The 25,050-nt window shown below is 39.9% G+C and overlaps 1 protein-coding gene across 1 annotated transcript; it reads right to left on the bottom strand.

Annotated features, from left to right (window-relative positions):
• Nucleotides 9,436-23,907, bottom strand: LOC8083854. Its single transcript, XM_021451944.1, has 3 exons — nucleotides 23,349-23,907; nucleotides 23,044-23,144; nucleotides 9,436-9,873 (listed from the first exon to the last, which is right to left on the bottom strand). Exons 1-3 carry the CDS (start codon nucleotides 23,905-23,907, stop codon nucleotides 9,436-9,438), a joined length of 1,098 nt encoding a protein of 365 aa, XP_021307619.1.

Raw genomic sequence — 25,050 nt, forward strand, 5'->3', positions numbered from 1 at the left:
GGCGACAGGGGAAGCTCAGCAGAAGCAGAGGAAGGAGGAGCAAGGAGGAGCTGGCTGCGAAGCGAAGCAGAGCTGGAGCGGTGGAGTGGTGCGTTGTGTCTTACGTGGAGGCGGACCTTGTCCGGTTGTCCTTGACCCATGTTCGCGCCGCGCTCGCTCAGCAGGAACGAGTGGCAAAGTGGTCAAAGCTCAATTTGGCAGCCATTAGCAGTGGCTTCGCGTCGGCAGCCGCACATAGGCCTTGTTTAGTTAAACCAAAAAGTTTTCAAGATTCCTCGTCACATCGAATCTTGTGGCACATGCATGAAATATTAAATATAAACAAAAATAAAAACTAATTATACAGTTTAGCTGGAAATCACGAGACGAATTTTTTGATCCTAATTAGTCCATAATTAGATAATATTTGTCACAAACAAACGAAAGTGCTACAGTACCGAAAAGTTTTCACTTTTTGGAAGTAAACAAGGCCATACTGTGATAACAGCTGTTGTCTACGTCACTACTAGTAGCTAGCTAGTAATTGACTGTAAAAAAAGGTAGTTGCAGTTTCCTTGACTGATGCTGGCTTTCCCTTGATCATATTAGTATACATATTTACTACGCACTTATTTTAATAATTTCTGATTTTGCAAAAAACAATTTCAACTTTTTTCACAATAAAATCAAATTCTTCTAATTCTAACTTTGATCAAGTCTATTATGAATGAATGTACCAGCATTTATACCACCAGAAAATTAGTTTAATTCGATCCATTGTACAAGATGTCTGTGACAGTGTATCTGTTTGGTGTCATAGATATCTACATTCATATAATATTATTATTAGTTATTAAAGTCAGATAAGTTTGAATTAAAATAAAGATAGGCTGACCTATAGTTTGGAATGGAAGGAAAGAGTAAACGTTAACGTAGGTTGTGAAGTGCAAGATAAGTATTGCAGGCCGGCCGGGTTCTTTGCCATGCAAAGGAAAGGAGGCACTAGCGGGCAGGCAGGCAGGTCAGCAGGTGCAAGTTATTCAGTACACACCGGCACACCGGCTGCGGCTGGTTAAGGCCTTGTTTAGATACATCTAAAAATCCAAAATTTTACAAGATTTTCCATCACATCGAATTTTGCGGTACATGCATGGAATATTAAATATAAATAAAAAATATAACTAATTACACAGTTTACCTGTAAATTACGAGACGAATCTTTTAAGTCTAGTTGCTCCATGATTGGATAATATTTGTCAAATAAAAACGAAAGTGCTACAGTGTCAAAATTCAAAAAAATTTTGGTCTAAACAAGGCCTAAATGTAAGGTGATCGTTCCAGTCAAATCTGCTTTGCATCAATCCAATCCCTGCCTTGACCCGCGTCTCGCCGGAAAGAAAACAACGGAGCCTGGTGGTGGGAGCCGTCGATGGCGGGCAAAGAATCCCGGCCCGCCGGCAAATCTTGCCAACAATCCCCCGCGCGCGGCTCCGGTTCGCTGTGCTTGCAAATCATCCACAGCGTCGGCTGTCTTGACTCCTCTGTCCTCACCCACGCTGCCGCCCGTCCATCCGTGCCAAGGCAGGGCCTTGTTTAGTTCCGAAAATTTTTGGAAAATCGACACTGTAACACTTTTATTTGTATTTGACAAATATTATTCAATTATAGACTAACTAGGCTCAAAAGATTCGTCTCGTCAATTCCGACCAAATTGTGCAATTAGCTTTTATTTTCGTTTATATTTAATACTCCATGCATGTGTCTAAAGATTCGATGTGACGGAGAATGTGAAAAATTTTGCAAAATTTTCAGGGAACTAAACAAGGCCCTTGTTTAGTTCCGAAAAATTTTGGGAAATGGACACTGTAGCACTTTCGTTTGTATTTGACAAATATTGTCTAATCATGGACTAACTAGACTCAAAAGATTCGTCTCGTCAATTTCGACCAAACTGTGCAATTAGTCTTTATTTTCGTCTATATTTAATACTCCATGCATGCGTCTAAAGATTCGATGTGACGGAGAATATAAAAAATTTTGCAAAATTTTCTGGGAAGTAAACAAGGCCCAAATGCATACTCATCGATCTGTCCTCTCCATCAGCAGAGCAGCATAGTTTGTTTAGTTCCAAAAAATTTTGCAAAACAGGTACGGTAGCAATTTCGTTTGTTTGTGAAAAATATTGTCCAATCATGGATTAACTAGACTCAAAAGATCCGTCCCATCAATTCCGACCAAACTATGCAATTAGTTTTTATTTTTGTCTATATTTAATACTCCATGCATGCGTCTAAAGATTCGATGTGACAGGGAATCTGAAAAATTTTGCAAAATTTTTTGGAAACTAAACAAGGCCTAGTATCGTCTGTGTGTCCGTCCCTCTCGATCGTGACGGCAGGAAGTGGCAAAACTAAAGCAAATAAGAGGATGATGTATTTCTCCTATAAATATATAAACTCGGGCTATAATTATAATAAAAATTTGATTTACTCAATGGTGTTTACCCACTGTCTTGTATATATGAGAATGCCGAACATCAGTAGTGCCGAGTCGGAGATGGAACATACTCCACAAGAGCCATGATGTAATGTTCTAGTCACCTAAAAACGAAGCGTTAGTTGGGAGTCGTAGAAAATAAGATCTTATTTGGATCTATTAGCGACCAGTACATAATTAGATAGTAATATTAGTTGTTATTAGCTCTTTTATTAGGTCATTTAATAAGATAAATAGATAATAGCTAGTTAGTACAGTAACAGAGCCAAATTACAATGTTCTTTTTTATATAATTACTTAGCAAAATATAGTGTTCATTTTTATACAAAGAGAAATTTTTTAAAAAGTTTGCCGACGAGCTCTGCCGGCCGGGTGGTAGCTCCGACACTGGTTGAGTTAGCTAACAATTAATTAGCTAAATTATTAGCTGAATTTATTTATTAGCTCTATGGATAAACAGTACTTAGAACATACCTTTGTAACAAAAAGTCACTTGCGTCGACGATGTTCCCATCTAAAAATACTACTCACCGGTCACCCGTAACCACGTCTGCGACTACGACCTATCATCGCAGGGGTCTATTGACGTTCCAACCTGGCTGCAACTAGTTAGTCAACACCTGACAGGGAATCAGCTAGCTAGGTTAATTAGCACACATGCTGGATTATCTGTGTCACTGCCAGCGTCGTATGCATGGGCATGGACACTTTGACTGGCCTTGTTTAGTTCCGAAAAAATTTCGGATTTCGCTACCGTAGTACTTTCGTTTTTATTTGATAAATATTGTCCAATCATAAACTAACTAGGATCAAAAGATTCGTCTCACGATTTACAGACAAACTGTGTAATTAGTTTTTATTTTCGTCTATATTTAATGCTTCATGCATGTGTCGTAAGATTCGATGTGACGGAGAATCTTGAAAACTTTTTGGATTTCGGGGTGAACTAAACAAGGCCTTGGGTTTTGTTGCCTAACTGAGATATTCGTCGCCACCTTCTGCCTCAATCTTCCGCTTATAAGTACTTCTTCCTGCCCAGCTAACACCTGGACAAAAACAACGTGCCATGTGCGTAATCGTAGCCACCGATTAGAGCACAAGGTCACTGAGTCAAATATAAAGTTAGCATAAAGAAGCTTCCGGGAATTATATTTTATCTTATCCGTGTTTCCAGAGCTTCATATTTAAATTCAGTGTACCAACTCCGCAGGAACAGGAAGCTTCTTCTTTGCAGGAACAAAATAGAGATATGAAAGCAGCAAAACAAATTTTTTTTATTCGTCAAGCTATAGTTATTATACATCTATTTCTAAACGAAGGCTTCTAATATTTTACACTAAGCCCTACGAGGGGTGGGTTCAACTAGGGTTACTTAAATCTATACCCAACTCCTTCACCCATGTAAAAACTTATATAAAAATTCTATCTGCATGTGTTCCAGGTTTTTCTCGTGTTGTTTTCAATACCGATCGAACAGAAAACTTGTACTGTATTCCAATTCTTTCGATTAGCGTGCAATCCTAGGAAAGGTAATAAAGTCATGTCATGGATGCAAGTTTTTTATTTCGAAAAAGGCTGGCAGAAATGCCAGGCAAATATATTAATATAGAGGAGGAAATACAAGTAATTGCAGAATGTAAAGAAGAGGTAAAGAATATAAAACCTCGCACGACAACATTTTATTTATTCATTCAATAACTCGTAGTTTCACTAGTCCTTGATGTCCCTTGCAAAGCCATGTTTCAGGTTAGCTAACTTCAAGGATATCTGAAGAACTTATCAAGAGACTCTTCTTCACACAACATCTATGCAAGCCATGGATTACAACTCGTGCTGCACACCACCGATAAACAAAGAGATATGCAAAACATCACCCTAATTATAGGCTAAGACATTAAGCAATAAGCTAAGAGCCTAAACTAGCACTAATCATGTTCGTCTAAGCCTAACGTTATTTGTATATATCAATCTTTAATTAAGAATACACCTTTGATGGTGAAACTCTCAGATGTGTGTTTCTAGACACCTTAGCCAGCTTCAACAACATCAAAAGGGGTTGGTTAGATGGGTATAAACATGCACGGGTCACACAAGTAGAGCAATTCTACATTCATTGGAGGATCCAGCGTTTGATTTGCACAATTATTGAATCATATGGTGACTTGGTGAGTGTTGTTAGAATACTAGGCAATTTTCATATCATTTTAATTCCATAAATTAACAATATGATGATGACATATATGATATTATTAATAAATATAAACATGACATAAATCATAATTATGACATATAAACATGATTCATAAAGCATATCAAATATCAAAGCATGACAAGGTATATAACTATCTGTAACAGCACCAAATATGATATAACTATCGAAACAGATAAACAAATGTACTGAAACACAAAAACAGATACTAGCGAAACAACAAAACTGTAGAACAGAGGCATATACGCAGAACTTAAAGATAACAGGAACAGACAACAGATATCTTGTGAAACAACTAAACAGACTTAGTGAAACAGGTATGACACAACTACTGAACCTGCACGATAGAGCTACTAAAACAAACACAGACAGAGTGACGTAAAACTGAGGGAAGACGAACAGATCATACCCTGAGACTCTCGCATTCGGATTTCCAGAACCTTGTCCTTCCTCGATAGCCATGGAGCAGAGACGAAGGAGAAGACGATGAACCAATCACCGGGAAGGAGAAGACGGCGACCGACAACACCAAGAGACCTTCGGGAAGAAGATGATCGACAGCAGCAATGGAGTTGGGCAGTCACGTAGACGCTCCCCAAAAACCTTATTGCCGATCTCCCGTGCAAGTTCTCGAACGGCAAGGGCTCCAAAGGCACCTGCCCTCTCGCTTCTCCGTGCGCGCGGAGTTATGAGATGGGGATTTCTACTTTGCAACAAAAATGTGATCTGTGTGTTCTCTCTTCTTGTATCAAAGAGATGAGAGTCTCCTATTTATCCTTGTGGCTGGAGAGAAGAGGAGGAGGGGAAGGGACTCCCTGTAGGTGGTTAAGGGGATGGGCATCTGAAGGGTTTTCATGCAGAGTTGAAACTCCCTCAGTTATCTATCGAAACACTCGCAGATAGTGAGTTGAAACTCCTATATAATTGAGTTGAAACTCCCGTACCGTCAGCCTGACTACCACTCTAGCTCTTGGACTTCCAATTTGGTACAATATATATTGTCCATAATTACACACCATAGAGTTTATTGATTTATTAAATCTAAATGGGTCTAGCCCATAATAAATCCAACAATCCCCACCAAACTCTAGGATTTGTAATGATGAAGCATTAGAACCACAGTTCTTTGATATACCAGTGTTTAGATGGAGACTGTTAAGTTGAACATCCACCTAGAACAAGAGCTTCACTCACTCACAACTGAACAATGGACTAAGCCTTGAATTGATAGTTTTGTGCGAGATGAGATCCACTGAAGCCCTTTGTTGATACTTGGCTGCACAAGGCATCCCTGCTGTTTGAAGCATATAAGTCACACTTTAGTGCCTTTCATGAGTATTTAGGGATTACCCAAGTTCCATAATCTGTGACTAGCAGTCTGACTCATATAGATGTACTCCTCAAAACATGTTCTGTAGGTCAACATCTCATCTGTATAAGACCCTTAGAATACATTAAGGTAAATACCAATTTGCCTTACAGAAGGAAAGTTATACATCAGAGATAGGTTCAAAAGGGAACTTTCCTCTCAATCTACTCATAGCTTGTTTCACCACTCTACTTCACGAGATCTCCGATCACATAGAGCAGGTTACCACTCTAGTAGATTAACTTGTGGGTCTCATACCCATCTCTCTCGATGCACTATCACATTACGTGACAGTCCCTTAGTGAATTGATCTGCTACATTATTCAACATATGGACATAGTCCACCGTTATAACTTCGAAGGTTTTCAACTTTCTGACAGATTTTAATCGTCTCTTTACATGTCTTTGTAGACTTCATGTTATTCCTGGAACTGTTGACCTTTGTAATCACAGTCTGGTTATCACAGTTCATGGAGATAGCCGGTATCAGTTTTTCAACTATCGGTAAATCCATCAGGAGTTCACGAAGCCACTCGGCCTCAGCCCCAGCAGTGTCTAACGCTATGAGTTCTGCTTCCATTGTAGACTTCGTTAAGATAGTCTGCTTGCAAGACTTCCAGAAAACAACACCACCTCCAAGCAGGAACACATATCCGCTCGTGGCATAAAGCTCATCAGCATCAGAGATCCAGTTGGCATCACAATAGCCTTCCAGCACTCTAGGGTTTTCAATATAGTGAATACAGTAGGACATAGTCCCTTTCAGGTAGCGCAACACTCTCTCAAGAGCACGCTAGTGATCATCGCCTGGTTTTGACACAAATCAACTCAACTTGCTCACAACATATGAAATATCAGGTCTCGCTGCACTCACAAGGTACATAAGCGAGCCAATGATTTGGGAGTATGTTAATTGATCCCTTGCTATTCTTCAATTTTTCCTCAATAGCACACTAGGGCCATAAGGCGTGGGAGCAGGATCACAGTCACTAAAACCAAAGCGACTCAATACCTTTTCCACATAATGGGATTATAACAAAGTTACCCCACCATCACCTTCTCTGATAAGCTTGATGTTAAGAATGACATTAGCTTCTCCCAAATCTTTCATATCGAAATTACTCGATAAAAGTTTCTTTACTTCCTCAACCACATTGAGGTTTGATCCAAAGATCAATATGTCATCAACATAAAGGCATAGCATAACAGCCTCACCCCCACCATATGGATAATACACACAAGTGTCAGCTTCATTCACAACAAAGCCATTGGCTATAAGATTACTATCAAACTTTTCATGCCATTGCTTAGGTGCTTGCTTTAGGCCATACAATGATTTTAACAACCTACACACTTTGTTCTCTTGACCATCCACAATAAACCCTTCTAGCTGATCCATATAGATCTCCTCATCCAACTCTCCATTAAGGAAAGCTGTCTTAACATCCATCTGATGAATGATAAGACCATAAGAGGCTGCCACAACTATTAATGTGCGAATTGTAGTCAATCGAGCCACTGGTGAATAGGTGTCAAAGAAATCTTCACTCTCCTTTTGGGTATATCCTTTGGCCACAAGCCTTGCCTTGTATCTCTCAATTGTACCATCAGGCCTAAGTTTTTTCTTAAAGATCCACTTGCACCCTATAGGTTGACAACCATAAGGATGGTTAACGACCTCCCAAGTTCCATTAGACATAATAGAATCCATCTCACTCCTTACTGCTTCCTTCCATAGTCAGCATCAGGAGAGGAATATGCCTCTCTAATGGTGGTTGGTGTGTTTTCCATAAGGTACACTATAAATTCATCACCAAAGGATTTTGCAATCCTCTATCTCTTGCTATTTCGAGTGACTATAGTGTCATCCTCCTCAGGGATGTGCATGTGAGTCTCCTCAGCATGATCTATAGAAATAGACAATTCTTGCTCATGGGGTATTATAGTCTCATGACTTGTTTTACTAGGTGTATTTTTTATGCGAAACTCATTCTAAAAAATGTAGCGTCTCTTGACTCCATGATAGTATCAACATACATATCAGGCACATCAGATTTTATAATTAAGAACCTATATCCAATGTTGTGGAAAGCATAACTAAAGAAAACACAATCAACAGTTTTAGGTCCTAATTTCCGCTTCTTGTTGATTGGCACATTCACCTTTGCCAAACAACCCCAGGTGTGTAAATATGAAATATTTATTCTCTTCTTTTCCCATTCCTCGAATGGAGTGATCTCTTTGTTTTTAGTGGGAACTCTGTTTAGGACATGACACACGGTCAAAATTGCCTCACCCCACCATTCCTTGGATAATCCCACTGTATTTAATATGGCATTCACCAACTCTGTTAAAGTGCGGTTTTTCCTTTCAGCAATCCCATTGGATTGTGGTGAGAATGGCAATGTCCTCTCATGAATAATACCGTGTTCCACACAAAATTCATCGAAATCATTTGAGAAATATTCTCCACCTTTATCAGACCTTAAACGTTTTATTTTCCTCTCTAGTTGGTTCTCAACTTCAGCTTTATAGGCCTTAAAATAATGGAACGCTTCATCCTTTGTTTTTAAGAGATATACATAGCAAAATCTAGAGGAGTCATCTATAAATGTGATAAAGTATCTTTTACCGCCTTTAGTCAAAATACCATTCATTTCGCACAAATCGGAATGAATAAGTTCTAGAGGTGCCAAGTTTCTCGCCTCAGCAGCCTTATGAGGCTTGCGGGTTGTTTTGATTCAACACATACATGACACTTAGACCTTTTGACCAATTTAAACTTAGGAATTAAATTCAGATTTGCTAACCGCATAAGAGAACCATAATTTGCATGACAAAAGCGTGAATGCCATAAATCAGACTCATCAGAAACATCAACAGAATTCACCATTTTATTACACACATCATGCAAAGATAAGCGGAACCAACCTCCACAATCATATCCTTTACCAACAAAGGATACATGTTTCGACATAACACATTTGTCCAATTCAAGGACAACTCTATAACCATCTCGACATAGCATAGAAACACTAACAAGATTTTTCTAGATAGAGGGCACATGTTGCACGCTCTTCAATGGCACCGTCATCCCTGAAGTAAACTTCAGAATGACCGTACCAACACCAAGAAAATGAGCACGCGACCCATTTCCCATCAACAAGGCGTTAGACCTCTCGACCTGGTAAGTGGCAAACAAGAAAACATCAGCACACAAATGTATATTTGCACCACTATCCATCCACCACTTAGGTGAATTATAAACTGAAATAACATATGACAAAGAATTACCATACCCAGATGTTCCTGCAGTCTCAGTGGTTACAACATTAGCTGATTTCTTCCCTTGGAAGAACTTGCGATCTGGGCACTCACTTGCCTAGTGTTCCTCACTACCACAAACAAAGCAGCCTCTCTTCTTCTTGTTATTGTTGGTAGTTTTCTTGAATTGAGTGGACTGATTGGGCTTATGGTTGTTCTCTTTCTTTTTCTGGTTTTTCTTCTTGTTAAACTTGTGGAATTTCTTCTGCACCACATTGGCAGTAGAAGGCTCAACACCTTTCCCATTATCTTTTGCTCTCGCCCTTTCCTCAACATCAAGAGTGCCAATGAGTTCATCAACATTGAAATCTTGCCTCTTGTGTTTGAGAGAAGTAGCAAATTCCTTCCAAGAAGGTGGTAACTTAGCGATAATACCGCCAGCCACAAACTTGTCAGGCAGGGGACAAGGGAAAAGTTTAAGTTCCTTAGCCAGTGCCTGAATCTCATGAGCTTGTTCCACTACAGAACGGTTCTCAACCATCTTGTAGTCATACAACTGCTCCATAAGATACAGCTCAGTACCAGCGTCAGTAACTCCAAACTTAGCCACAAGAGCATCCAATAATTCTTTCCCGCTTGGAAGAATTATGTAGCTTTTCTAGAATTTTGGATCAAGTGCACTAATCACTGCACCTCGAAAGAGGTTGTTGTTGACGGTCCTTAATGCTCACATTTAACCGTCAACTAATCATGAAAAAGGATCCAAATGCAACCGACACCTAGACTTAGGGTTTCATCTGATAGATTTCTACGAGTTTTGGTGTTTGTCTATTTCTGCAGGGGTTATCAGGAAATACGAAGGAAAGGCCCACATGTCGGGTTTACATAGAGAATTAATGTGTGCAGTAATTTTCCATAATCAGGAAGACTCTAGAAGCAACTCGACCGAAGCGGAGCCGAGATGGGCCTGGGACCAGGGCGCCTGCCTTGGTACAAGCACCAATCACAGAATGGAGTACACCATTACAAAGATCTCGTCGAGCTGAACGAAATGCATATATTATTTGGTATATTTGGAGTTCGGAATCAAGAGATACTAATAAAAGAAGGACTCCACATAAAAGAGCTACGTGATTAATTGGGCCCAAATCAGATTTTGGTCCATTAAGGCCTCCGTGCATTTTAATGAGATATGGTAGAAAGTTTAGTACCACATCGCCTGCTGAGCCAAAAAGGCATAAAGGAGGAGGCTATATAAGCAAGACCCCTGGCCCCTGGAGGAGAACACATCATCATAGAGTTGAGAGGTGCCCTCGAAGGATAACCTTTCCTCTATAGAGAATTAGGGCTAGACATTCTAATGTAGTAGATTAGTTCTAGTCAGGAGTTAGGGAGAGCGGAGCTGCGCTCTGGTTCTGGAGAAGTCTTCAGAGTTTTGGTATGTCTTTATATTTATTGTAAGACTTATGCTTTAATATATTTATCTTCTTTATTTACTTTTATGCCTTTATTATTATCGAGTAGTGTAGCTGTTATATTTTGGCATAGGATCTCCGTTCGCATCGAGTGCTCTAGTTATTCATGGTAATTAGAGTAGTAATCGTTAGTGTAGACGTGGTGTCTATACTAGAGGTTACCTGAGGTTGCACCCAGTCCTGCGGATTGTTGTGGTAGCCCTAGGGTAGTGACAGCCCAAACGGTCGACGTATTCCACCTCGTTCGGATCGGTGTTTGTAGGACCGTAGTCAGAGCTTCCCAGCCCCCTTCCAGTTCTCTTTCTGTGGTTGGTGTTCTAATGTCCCAAAGTGCTAATATGTGATTGCTATATCTATTCATTTTTTGTTATCATAGAACTGAAGTAATAGAGAAGTATACAGGAACCTAGGTCTCTCCCGTTGTCCTCCCGCTATGGCTATCTACGCATTTATCATAGAATTCTCACATTTATATTATTACCTATCATATATCATTTACCCCAAGTTTAGTCTAGTTGGTTTATTAAATTAGTAGATGCATGATAGTAAGTTATCAGATTCTTTGACCTTAGCTTCCCAGTGGTAAAATATAAATAACGATACCTGGAATACTCCAGGTAAAATGCTACGATGATGTTCTGTGCGCTTGCGGAATTTTTCTTATTCTTATTGCACTTAACGAATGCCAACAAGCATTTTTGGTGCCGTTGCCGGGGAAGCAATTGGTGTGAAGATTTTGATAATGATCTTGATGTCTGCTAATTTAATGTATCACTAGCGTTAGTAGGTTTATTGTATTTATCTTTTCTGCATTTGTTTTTAGCATATTTATTTTTCATCATCATTTCTCCATAACATATTTATCTTTCTGTATTATTATTGCATTAGAAAATATAATAAAAATATTTTATATAACTCATTGCATCTTAAATACTAAAACCCCATGTGAATAAATTGTGTGGTGTGTAAAAGCCCACACGGATATTCACCGTGGTGGAATAAAAAAAATAAAAGTAAATAAACATGCATTCATCCTATTCCATTTCCTTTTGCTTCATAAAAAGATTAAAACCCAAAAAATATATATATTAAGAAAGAGATCTTGTTGAAACTCTGCTTAGAAAAAGAATTAAGAAAAATCTAAAAAGCTTGGACAACTAAGGCTTAAGTGGCCAACTTCTAATGTTTAATCGGTGCCACAAGTTTTGTTGTCTATTTGAGTTTAACATGATTTAAAGAGAGAATCCCCAATGATCAAGATATCTTCATCAACTTGGAAGCGCTGCAATCATCACTGAAATTTTGAAGCTCAAGAATATTGAAGAACATCTGTGTTGTGCGGATTCAAGATTAAAGACTATGTCAACATTCAGCTTGGGGGAAAGCAATCCCGTTATCTTCACAATTCAGGCTTGAAGTAAAAGAGTGAAGAATAACAACAAGGTATGTCCAACCAATCATCATGCAACATTGAATTAAATTCATCCAAACTTGACTTGTTCAAGCTGGGGGGAATACCTTACACAAAAACATCCTTTGCCATATTGCTATGTTGGTTGTCCCTACCCTTAAGACATGCTCAATTTGTTAAACACTAATCATTCTACTTCATCCCCACTTGAGTAGATCTCAAAAATGTTGTCATGCTACCTTTGTCTATTCACAAGTAAGTGTAGGTTTGGAAGTACTCGACATACTTCCATTGGCATTTAAATTAAGCATGATGCTTAGGTTAAATAGCCTTCCTTAATCCCATTAGACATGGAGTCTAGTTTGGTTATTGAATTAAAAACTGCTTGTGTAGACACTGGTATATTTTGTTGGACTAACTCCTGCATGAAAATTTTCAATATCGATTTGAGAAGTCCTGAGATAAATTCAGAATGGAGATAAAGAGGGAGACACATGAAGTTTAACAATTTGCACAAGAAAGACATAGCCCGTCCATCATAGAGAGATAATCCATGGAACGAGACAAAGAGTGCCACGAACAAGATGCACAACCATTGAGAAAGAAAAGCTTCCACAAGGTGATATTGTACCATCACTCTTCAATTAAGGTAACATCTTAAGGTATGTGACTGTCAATGTTATAAGCTTCTCCTTGATTCTGGCATGCACATGGATAAAAAGACAAACATGTATGATTTATAACTCCAAAATAAACAATTGATTCAACATGTTTAGTCCTTTAATCTTTGTTCTCGGTACTACCTTCTTGATCCCACACTCTTAACCATATGAGCTAAAATGTTGCACATCCGATCTTTGGAAAATGATAGTCATGTAAAGAAAAAAACATTTACTTAGATAGATTATCTTTCCATAAGGTTGAGTGATCTGATCTGACAAATGTTTTAAATGCTACACTCATGATCTTATCGTCCATCAACTTTGTCTTGCTCACTATGCTTAAGGTTAGAGAAGAACAAATACACTTTTTGGTTCTGTTGGTGTTTTCCACCAACAGGGCCCATGCACTTGATCTCTGCCTTGTCTCTATGAGCAGGATACACTTCGAGCAAAACATGGAGGAGTTTTTCAACTCCTAGACTCTACCAAGTGAAGGATCAGGATCTACCAGCACAAACACACTGAGGATGCTGCCAACGCCGCACTTTGAACTGCTGGGCAAACGAAAAACATGGGTGATACCGTATCAAGAGGTGTAGATGTCAAGGTCCACACCTAACTCAAATGACGCACCTAAAGAATAAACACGGTGAAAAGTCTTGTTCAGAAGACTTAAAACATTGAACCCTCACCGAAAGGTAAAATCGGTAGTTATCCATATTTATCCTTTTTGCATTCCTTTTTGCTTAAATTATTTACTTTCCTTAAATAGCTTGTTAGTTAATCATGCTATCTTGAAAAGAAAATAAAAATGTTAAAAACTGTAAGCCCCATGTGAGTATGCTCGTGGCATAAAACCCATTCACTGTGGTGGCGTAAAAATAAAATAAATATATTCTTGTCCTGTAAAAATGAAAATATCAAAATAAATTTATGATCCTACTAAAGAGGGTAATATTTATTAGAGGAAGCTCAACATAATAAAGGCTAAGAGATTTTATGCTAACACTTAACCAGTTCCACAAAGCTTTGTTGTCTATTTGAGCTCCACAGAATTCAAGGATCAAGGAAGACTAGCAGACGGAGGATATCCTAATCGCTATCAGGGTGCTGCCAACATTGAAATACACCTACGCCACCTGCTAGCTACATCAGAAGAAATTACGTTAAAATCCAGCTTGGGGAAGAGCACCCCCATTTGTCCAGCTAAGTGTTCTACTCACGTTTATACTTTACTCAAATAATAAAAAAAATGCATAATCATAAAAACCCAAATAAAGATCTTGTGCTTATATATATATCTTTGCTTAGTTTACTAAATAAATAAATAAATAAATAAAGTTTGCTATGAACCCTCATGATAAGCTCTCACATGGAGATGATGAATAGTTGCTCTGCCATGACTAGTTCTCAAAATTGAAATCTCTCTCAAGTTTAGGCATGACTGTTATTAATTAAGATTTGCTCTAAACCTGAACTTGTGGGAAGAGTACTTGATCTAAAGTCTAAGTCGTTAACGGACATGATATGGAAAGGTTGAGCTGCTGTTTATCGTTCCTAGAGATGCTAGAATTCTGGAGAATTTTATCTTTAAAAATCTTTAAAATGTTGCATGATGAGTTCATGTATGATGACAGTTTAAAATCATAGCACAGCCATATATACAAGCTTATTAGACTATGAACCATACATTTACTTTTTACTGCTTATGAGCATTGAGTGTGGTCAAGCTGTGTAGACCCTTAGGAGCTTGTCATGCGGTTAAAATCAAGATTCACTTGCACGTTCACTCATACATGCTGCTTCTACTCCAGAAGTACGCATCCACATACATCCACTCATTTCCATATCCAGATTCACCCAAAATTATTCTACTCCTATCTAGGAGAGAATAGCCAAAAAACATTATCCTATCCCTGTTATTCCCCGTGAAATAAATGCTTGAAATATTTTGGTTACTACCACTTTCTACATTATTCTAGGAGGGTGAGTGCTCTGAAAAAAGTGAATACCAGGAAATAAAAAGGGGCAAGTGCCCGAAACCTCGAAAAAAGAGAAAAAGTGAGACGAGAGGTAAAAATGGACAAGTGTCCGACGGTAGAATTAGGGGTACAAGATACCCACCTGAGAGAAAAGAAAAATAAAATATAGAGCGTCTCATTCCCCTCAAAAGCCTCAAGTGCAAGAAAGGTATGTACCCCCTCAAAAGAGCAAAAGTAGAATTAGACTTTCACCATTATTTTCAGCATTATCACCATTCATTCGTCACACATGCACATCTTGATTTGACTTATTGACTTGTTCTTCTGGATCCATGGTTTGACTATGCAATAAGTGTCTTGTAAGTATGTATTAGCTGTCTCCCACCTATGAGCTCCAGATATCAAAATCTTATTAGAGTAGGGTGAGAGAGAAGGCAATACCACTATGCCTCATACCAAAAATACCACATACTTTGAGAGAAGGCATACACCATTACTGCCTTGGTAAGGATCCAGAAATACCACAAAAGAGAGACTAGAGAGAGTCATACAAGGAATCTCTGAGTTTTATTTAAAAATCTACAAAAACTCCAGAGCTATAGTTAATCGAAGAACAAGAGACATGGCGCTTGACTAGACCGTTCTATCTTTTAACTACTCAAGACATAAGTGACGGTTGCAAGCCCCATGGTGGAAGGTAAAATGAGTAAGTTTAAATCTCAACAGTTTACCCTAACCTAGAGATGAGATCTTGTTTGAACGCATGTGTACCTTTAAGGCATGAAACCACTGCAAAAACTCTTGAGTCCATCTTTGCTCAGGGACGAACAAATGTTAAGCTTGGGGGAGCTTGTTGACGGTCCTTAATGCTCACATTTAACCGTCAACTAATAATGAAAAAGGATCCAAATACAACCGACACCTAGACTTAGGGTTTCATCTGACAGATTTACACGAGTTTTGGTGTTTGTCTATTTCTGCAGAGGGTTATCAGGAAATACGAAGGAAAAGCTCACATGTTGGGTTTACATAGAGAATTAATGTGTGCGGTAATTTTCCATAATCAGGAAGACTCTAGAAGCAACTCGACTGAAGCGGAGCCGAGACGGGCTTGGGACCAGAGCGCCCGCCCTGGTACAAGCACCAATCACAGGATGGAGTACACCATTACAAAGATCTCGTCGAGCTGATCGAAATGCATATATTATTTGCTATATTTGGAGTTCGGAATCAAGAGATATTAATAAAAGAAGGACTCCACATAAAAGAGCTGCGGGATTAATTGGGCCCAAATCAGATTTTGGTCCATTAAGGCCTATGTGCATTTTAATGAGATATGGTGGAAAGTTTAGTACCACATCGCCTGCTGAACCAAAAAGGCACAAAGGAGGAGGCTATATAAGCAAAGCCCCTGGCCCCTGGCCCCTGGAGAAAAACATATCATCATAGAGTTGAGAGGTGCCCTCGAAGGATAACCTTTCCTCTATAGAGAATTAGGGCTAGACATTCCAATATAGTAGATTAGTTCTAGTCGGAAGTTAGGGAGAGCGGGAACCGGAGAAGTCTTCAGAGTTTTGGTATGTCTTTATATTTATTGTAAGACTTATGCTTTAATATATTTATCTTCTCTATTTACTTTTATGCCTTTATTATTATCGAGTAGTGTAGCTGTTATATTTTGGCATAGGATCTCCGTTCGCATCGAGTGCTCTAGTTATTCATGGTAATTAGTGTAGTAATCGTTAGTGTAGACGTGGTGTCTATACTAGAGGTTACCTGAGGTTGCACCCAGTCCTGCGGATTGTTGTGGTAGCCCTAGGGTACTGACAGCCCTAACGGTTGACGTATTCCACCTCGTTCGGATCGGTGTTTGTAGGACCGTAGTCAGAGCTTCCCAGCCCCCTTCCAGTTCTCTTTCTGTGGTTGGTGTTCTGATGTCCCAAAGTGCTAATATGTGATTGCTATATCTATTCATTCTTTGTTATCATAGAACTGAAGTAATAGAGAAGTATATAGGAACCTATGTCTCTCCCGTTGTCCTCCCGCTATGGCTATCTACGCATTTATCATAGAATTCTCACCTTTATATTATTACCTATCATATATCATTTACTCCTACTTTTGTCTAGTTGGTTTATTAAATTAGTAGATGCATGATAGTAAGTTATCAGATTCTTTGACCTTAGCTTCTCAGTGGTAAAATATAAATAACGATACCTGGAATACTGCCGGTAAAATGCTACGATGATGTTCTGTGCGCTTGCGGAATTTTTATTATTCTTATTGCACTTAACGAATGTCAACAGTTGTCATCAGCCCTGAACTTTGCCTCATCCGCAGGAGGTAAATTATCAGGCTTGCCCTCAGCGGCTGGATAACATGACATAGCAGTTAGCTACAATTCCATCTTAGCTTTCCAGAGCAAGAAGATTTTACCATCAAAAGAATCAGACTTTAACACAGCAGCAAAACCTGTGACAGAAAATAGCCTATAATTAGGTGTTTGGACTTGTTTTACTAGTTAGTTGTTAATTTGTTATGCTGTAGCCATGTCACGAGATCATCAAATATTGACCTGATTATGTGTCATTGAACCTGATCAAATCAAAAGAATCAGGCTTTAACACAACAGCAAAACATCTGAGAGAAAATAACCTATAATTAGGTGTTTGGACTTGTTTTACTAGTTAGTTGTTATGCTCTGGCCATGTCACGAGATCATCAAATATTTTGAACCTGATCAACTTGAGTTGACTTCGACTAAACATAGGCGCAACCAATGTGGTTGGGCTTCAGCCAGCCCCCAACAACCATCGGATAAACCACTATATTATCATGCATGTGCACTACAAAGTACTTGTCCGGTGCATTGTTTTTGCATGATTCTCTTTTTTTTCTTCGTATATCCAAGCTTCATTCCATTAAGTTAAATTAGTCATGTACTCTCTTCATCCCAAATTATATGGCGTTAGACTTTTTTAATTTCAACTTTGACCAGATATCTTATTTAAAAAATTTATGCAAAGACAGTCAAATTTAAATTATTCTTAAAAAACTTTTATTAATAAATTAAGCCACAACAAAATAAATAATATTTTGCATAAATTTTTGAATAAAACGGATTGAATATGTCTTTTATGTCCTCGGGCGTTCCTTTGAGGTGCACTGACCGGAGTCCATTTGTTTACAGCGCTGTAATGCTAAACTCTTGGATAGTAGTTGTCCCATTCTACGTACTTGTATAAGGCCATTGATTTTACATTTGGGATCGGACATGGGGATTATGTAGTAGCTATTGTATGCATGACACACATTATGGATCTGTTTGGTACAGCTCACAATAGCTTTATGAGTTATTGTGAGCTTTTTTTGCTAAACACTTATTTCTAAAATAGCTTTACGGGTGAAGCTGTTTTTCTTGTTCTCTCACAAATACATGAGTTGGGATAAAGCTAAAAAAAGTAGCTTATTGCAACGCTCTCTCAACTACGCATAACGTAGTTGGTGAAGCCATTTTACCAAACATTTTTTTCTAAAACAGCTCAGCTTCATCTAGAAAGTTGCTCATGAAAATATTTTCTAAAAAAACAACTTTACTAGTGAAGCTGAGCTGTGCCAAACAAACCCTATATTTTTTCCCACTCTCTAGTCCTTACTCCTTCAGTATATATATATTTTTTTTTAGGGGAACTGGAGGGGCCAAGGCCCCTACAGAAAATAATTTTATTGAAAAAAAGCAGTCACCATAGAGTAGTACAAACAGTAGAGAGAGGAGCGGAGGTCTAAGAGAGTAACTAAGGTACAGCAAAAGAAAGGAAAAAAAACAAAAAGAGGAACATCAACAGGAGAGAGGGGGGTCGGGGGAGGAAGCTGATTAAACAAGTAGTTGGATCCATTGATGAAACTGAGAACTGTTGGAAGCCTTTACTCTGTGCTCAAGCATTAAGAGCTCTTTTTTAAAAATTTCTTTCGTCCCCTCGATGGTTGGCTGAATGCCTCTGAAAATCAAGTTATTCCCAGTTGACCAGATCGCCCAGCATAAGAGGATTGTTGTGACCATGAAGAATTGGTTGTTAAAACCGTGCTTGAAGTGATCTGCAATCTCTGGGAAGTCTGAATTAGGTGGGATGGCCATATTCAGCAATTGCCAGCACTGTCTAGCATAGGCACAGTGAAGGAATAAATGGCTAGTTGTTTCTTCAGAATTCTGTAAGCATAGTACACAGTTGTAGGATTGCAAATGCATATTTTTCCGTTTTAGGATGTTACGTGTACTGAGCCTATCCTTGATCAATAGCCAGAAGAAGACCTTGTGTTTTGGCTGGCAGAAGCTTTTCCATAGCCATCTGTGGACTTCGTGGATTTGCTGATGCCCCATCAAATCAGAGTAGGCTTTTGTTGCACTGAAGTTATTTCCCCACTTGTAATTCCATTGATCCTGTTCTTGGGTCTGTTCCAGATTATCAATCCTGCTAGTGAGTTGCTGTAACTGTTGGAAAGCTGTTTCAGAGATGGGTAGTTGTAGAAATCGTGTGAGGTCCTCCTGGCCCAAGACTTCTGCTGCTGAAATAGTTTTATGTTGGACAAAGGAGAAAAGCTCTGGCATCTCTAGCATTAGCTTCTGCGTCCCCCACTTGTCCTGCCAGAACACGACTGACTCCCCACCTTTCATTTTGATTAGAGCCATTTCTTTGTAAGGGTTTAGTAGCTTGAGAATGTCCCGCCACCAGAAAGATCCTTTTCTGATTTGCCCTGGAAGTTTGCCATTTGCGTAGTGCTTTTCCCATATCATCTGTACCCAAGGAGTGTCTTTTTTATTGAAGAACTTGTCCAAGTTTTTCATTAGAAGAGCCTCATTTTGCTTTTCAATGTCAATCACACCTAGCCCCCCTTCATTTTTTGGTTTGCAAACCAATTTCCAGGCTGCTTTAGGTGGTTTCCTGGCGTTGATGTCATTTCCTCTCCACAGACAGTGCTTTCTGAACTTATCTATCTTGTGAATTACCGACTTTGGGATAGCTAGGGTGCACATGTAGAAGGTGGGCAGGGCTGTAAAGACTGCATTTGTTAGTTCTAACCTGCCAGCTTCTGAGAGGAAAGTAGCCACTGATCCCAATCTTGCTTCACACTTGTTGATAAGTGGTTGAAAATCCTGAATGGTTGGTTTGGTGACTCCAAGAGGCAAACCTAGATAGGTAAAGGGAAAGGAACCCTTGGAGCACCCAAAGGTTCTTGCTAGAGTATCTAGCCTTTCTTCATCCATGTTGATTGGCAGCATCATAGATTTTTGTAAATTGACTTTTAATCCCGTTGCTTCAGAAAAGGTGTTGATGATTGACTTTAGGATTAGCAACTGTCTTGTGTCTCCCTCTGCTATTATTAGAGTGTCATCGGCATATTGAATGATAGGGAAGTCTTGGTTTGTCTGCATGGGAATGGGGAGTTTCAACAGGTTCATGCATTTGGCTTTATTAACCAGAGATTGCAGGAAGTCTGCTGCAAGGACAAAGAGCAAGGGAGATAGTGGATCACCCTGTCTGACCCCTCTGAGACAGTGAATTGTTTTGCCCGGTGTTCCATTTAACAGGACATTAGATGTTCCAGATGCGAAGATTGACTGCATCCAATTCAGCCATCTCTGCCCGAAACCTTTTTCTTTCATGATTGTCAACATTGCTGTATGACTCATCTTGTCAAACGCTTTCTCGAAATCCAGTTTAATGATAACTATTGGCTTTCTTGAGTGATGGCACAAGTGAAGGTATTCAAATGACCAGGCCAGGCAGTCCTGAATTGTTCTCTGCCTTATGAACCCATATTGGTTTTTGTGTACTAGATCAGTGATTTTCATTTGCAATCTGTTGGCCAGCAGCTTGGTGATCAGCTTCATTGATGTGTTGAGCAGGGAGATTGGTCTGTAGTCATTGACTGAAACAGGGTTATGGGTTTTGGGGATTAGGGTGATGTAAGAAGTGTTGATGCTCCTCAGACAGATGTTGTGGTTGTGGAATGCATTACAAAGGTTAAAAATGTCCACCTTTATAGTTTGCCAAGAGGCCTTCATGAATTCATTACTAAAACCATCTGGACCAGGTGATTTGTCATTTGGTAGGAGCTTGACTACTGACTCAATTTCTGTCTCAGTAAAAGGCTCTTCCAAAGGCTCAAGGTCATTGCTTGCCTGAAGTACTGAGGCTGGATTGAGGCCAAACCTTGTTTCTTCTTTTGTCCCTAATCTTTCCTTGAATTCCTCCCAGATATGCTGTTCTTTGTCCTTGTGTGCAGTTAAGATAGAGCCATCTTGCTTCTGTAGCTGATTCACCAGATTACCTCTCATTTTTATTGTTGCATTTGCATGAAAGAATTTGGTTGTTGCGTCTCCCAGCTTTATCCACTTTATTGCCCCTCTCTGTCTCCAGTAGATCTTCTGTTGTTCTAAGAGTTCGGTCAGTTTCTTTTTTAGGATAGATCTAAAGTTCCATTCGAGTAGACTAAGATCTCTGTATTCTTCTAGAAGTTCTAGAAACTGGATGACCAGTTTTACATTTGAGATGACTGTTTTCAGGTTGGCCATTGAAGCTTGTTTTTCTTTTAGAGCTTTCCTCAATTTTTTGAACTTCGCCGTAATGCTTTTTGCCTGATCAAGATGAGGCATTGGCGCGCCCCAAGCATCAGAAATCAATTGCTGGAAGCCTGGTAATCTCAGCCAACAGTTTTCAAATCTGAAGACTTTGGTCTTTGGAATCTTGGTTGAAACCCTTACCAGACAGGGAGCATGATCAGAAGGTGTCATATCGTAGCCTTTGACCGAGGTATCTGGGAATTTGATGTTCCAAGAGTTAGAGGTAAAGGTCCAGTCAATCTTTTGAAGTAGAGGGTTTGATTGCATGTTCGACCAGGTGTATTTTCTGCCTTGTAAAGTAATTTCATTGAGACCAAGGGAGCTGATGGCGCTGTTAAACAAAAACATCTCAGAACTATCACCCCCTTCCTTATTCCTATCTTCATGTTTTCTCATGAGATTAAAATCACCAACCACTAACCAGTCCACTTCATGGGGAATTTGAATATTTTTGAACCAGTTCACAAACTGTCTCTTTCCTTCATCAGTACATGGAGCATAAACATTTGTTAAAAGCCATGAATCATTGTTGTGCATTGAGCTCATTTGAACTGAGATCGCATGTTCGTTGGAAAAAATGAGTTCTCCACTGAAAAGTTTGCTTTTCCAAGCTGTGAGTATCCCACCCGAGGCTCCTACTGATGGCAAGTATTCAAATCTATCAAAATCTGGAGGGCAGATATTCCTTAGGAAGGCTGTATCAAAACTGTCCTTTTTTGTTTCTTGGAGGCAGATGATGTCAACGGCGAGGTCTACTATCTTATTTCTAATCGGGTTCCACTTTTCCTTTGAGTTTAAGCCCCTCACATTCCAGTGCAGAATGTTCCAACTTCTATTAATCGTTGTATTCATTGCTTAAACTGGTAGACATTCTAAGAGCAGCAGTCCCGATAAGCAGATCACCTTTACACGATAAAAAGCACAGATTTCCGTGATTTAACCAAAAATTTGTTGCTGCACTGCATGATTCTTCACCTGAAACCCGACAATACTTCACTAGGCTGACAGCAGACTTAAGTTCTGAACAGTGGCTCATAGGCACAAATGGAAGCAACAAGTAGCCCATACTTAATACAACACATAGTACTGTCTGAACTAAGAATTTTAGGCAAAAAACAGAGTCTAACCACATCTCTGAAAGCAAAATAGCCCTACAAAAGCCACCATGAAGTGGTGCTTGAGGACGACCCCTCCAGACTTGCCCTCTCCGAGTGTCTTCATTCTTTTGCTTCATTGGTTTGTTGGGTTGATTGGACCTCCTTTCCTGCATTATCAGTAGCCTCCTCCTCTACCTCTTTCGTAGACTCTCTCGCCTCTACTTCTTCATTAAGCCCAGTGTTTGTAGGGGGAGTGATGCGTGCCCTAGCCACTGGGTAGGTCTTCTTTCTTTTCCCCTGCAATGAATCATCACATACCTCAGAATCATCAAGGTTGCAGAATTGAATTGCAATTTTCCTGATATTCTCTTTTTTCAGGGTTGGTGGTTTGACTCTGCAGGCAAAGCAATTTTTTTCTTTGCAACCCTCAGGCCTAAAGCCTTTGTTGGATTTCTTGATTCTAGGACTCCTTCTTACCTCTGTCTCCACAATTGCTGCAGTCCTTTTGTTGTATATTTTCTTTGGGGGGGCTTCCTTTGCGTAATCCTGACTTGCCTCATGTCCTTTCCCCAGGTAATCTGTGGGACAGGATAAGTTAAATTCTGGGCGTGAAGTAGGGACAGAGAAATCAACTATTCCAGAATCAGGGCTTTCTAGGTGACCAATCAGTCCTGAAGCTAAGATGTTCTTAATCCAATCAAAATTATTGGGGTCCAACAGTTGGACAGTGAAGAAATTAACCCAGGTCGCAGGAATAGACACTTGTAGGTTTGCAGGGTTACCTGAGGAAAAGAACTTAGTGCTTAGCCTGACTGCTTCTGCGTTGGTTGCCTGAGACCATGCCATCTGATTGTCCTCCACTCTGGTTAAGGTCAACCCAATCTGGATTGATGGTTCCTGGTGGAAATTATCAGCTACCATTGCTTCCAAGATTTGATTCTCATCAGGTATATGAGTCTGATTGGTCTGATTAAAGTTATTCAGGAAGTTTATCTCAGTATTTGTAATCTGCAAATGATTGCTGATACCCTGCGGTTCCTGAGTCCCTTCCGGCCCTGTCATTCTTTGCTGGTTTTCAATTTCCAGTTGGCCCACAGCTTGCTCCAGAGCTACAGATGTTCCCTGGGCTTCTGACTGATTCAGGTGGTCGGCCCAGCTATCCTGCTGAATATTTTTTGCTGGAGGCCCATTAGTTTGAGCCTGGTTCTGCCTATTGACCCCTCTACTGCTGTTCTGAGACTGGTTCTGCTCAGAGTTCCCCCTGCTGCTATTCTGATGTGGTTCCAAGTTATTTTCTTCTTCATCCTGGCTTTGGTTCTCTAGCAGGTCTTCTGAGTTCATCAACTGCTCAGGGGAGAATTCTTCCACCAGAAAGTTAAGGGGTGAGCCCTGTTGATTTTGCTATGGAATTTCAGCAGGGTCTTGCACTGCCTCTGCAGGTGCTTCCACTACTTCTTGGGCCAATGCCCCATTTATTGCCCCTAGTTCATATATCTCGACCTCAGCCACTGGATTGTTCTGAAAAACTTCACCCTGTTCCTGTAGGAGGTACTGAATTTGCTCTCCCTGTCCAAAAGGATCATTCTCCACAGGGTTTATGATAACTGGGTCAAGGTCCTGATCCATTGGCGGTTGGTTAAGGTCAAGACCCTCAGCCATGCCAGCGTTGCCACCAATCCCATGCTGCTCCATGATTTCAATATTCTGCTGATCCAACTGAACATCCTCCAGTATTTCTTCTGCTTCCTCCAAGTCTTGGTTGACATCTTGATCTTCTTCGGGCCATGCATCCCACCCTACCTGTCCTTGCCCCTGAAGCTGATTGGCAAGGTTAGCGGCAGGTTGCCCAAGCCCAAAGAAATCAAAGGGTAGAGCCTGCTCAATAATATTGTTATCAGGTACAGGGTCTTGGGGTGGGGGTTCTTCATAGGGCTGTTTCTGTCTAAGGACTTCACACTGGATAGTGAAGCTTTCTCCCCCAATTGTGTCAGGGTCTTCTAACACCACATATTGCGGTACTTGTTCCACATCTTTGACCCTGGCTCTTATCAGCAGAGTAGATTCTGAACCTTCTTCTAGCTGAACCAGGAGGACTTTTGCAAAGTCTCCTACAGCTTGATAGATGTGTCTTTCTGACAGGTAATCTCTGGGGAAATCTAGTAAAAGTAGCCAGCACTCATGATTGAAGTCTGCCGCACGCCAGTTCCTCCCTCGGTCATGCTTGGTAAAGGTAACTAAGACATTGTCAAAGACATGAGGGCTATCCTGAACAAGCGCATCTCTAGCATGAGCATACTTCAGTCTAACCATGGCTTGACCCAGACTTGTTGGTTGGATATCTAGGTACGGCATTCGCACTTCCTCTCTTAAAAAATCCCTTAAGACCCCTCTAACAGCAGCAAAGTGCATAGGATTACCAGGGATGGGGTCGATGGTGACGATCGCCAGGTTCTCATTCCTGGCTAGAGGACGCACAGGGGCCAC

Source organism: Sorghum bicolor, chromosome 1, assembly GCF_000003195.3.
Source record: "Sorghum bicolor cultivar BTx623 chromosome 1, Sorghum_bicolor_NCBIv3, whole genome shotgun sequence".
In the NCBI taxonomy this organism is placed as follows: Eukaryota; Viridiplantae; Streptophyta; class Magnoliopsida; order Poales; family Poaceae; genus Sorghum; species Sorghum bicolor.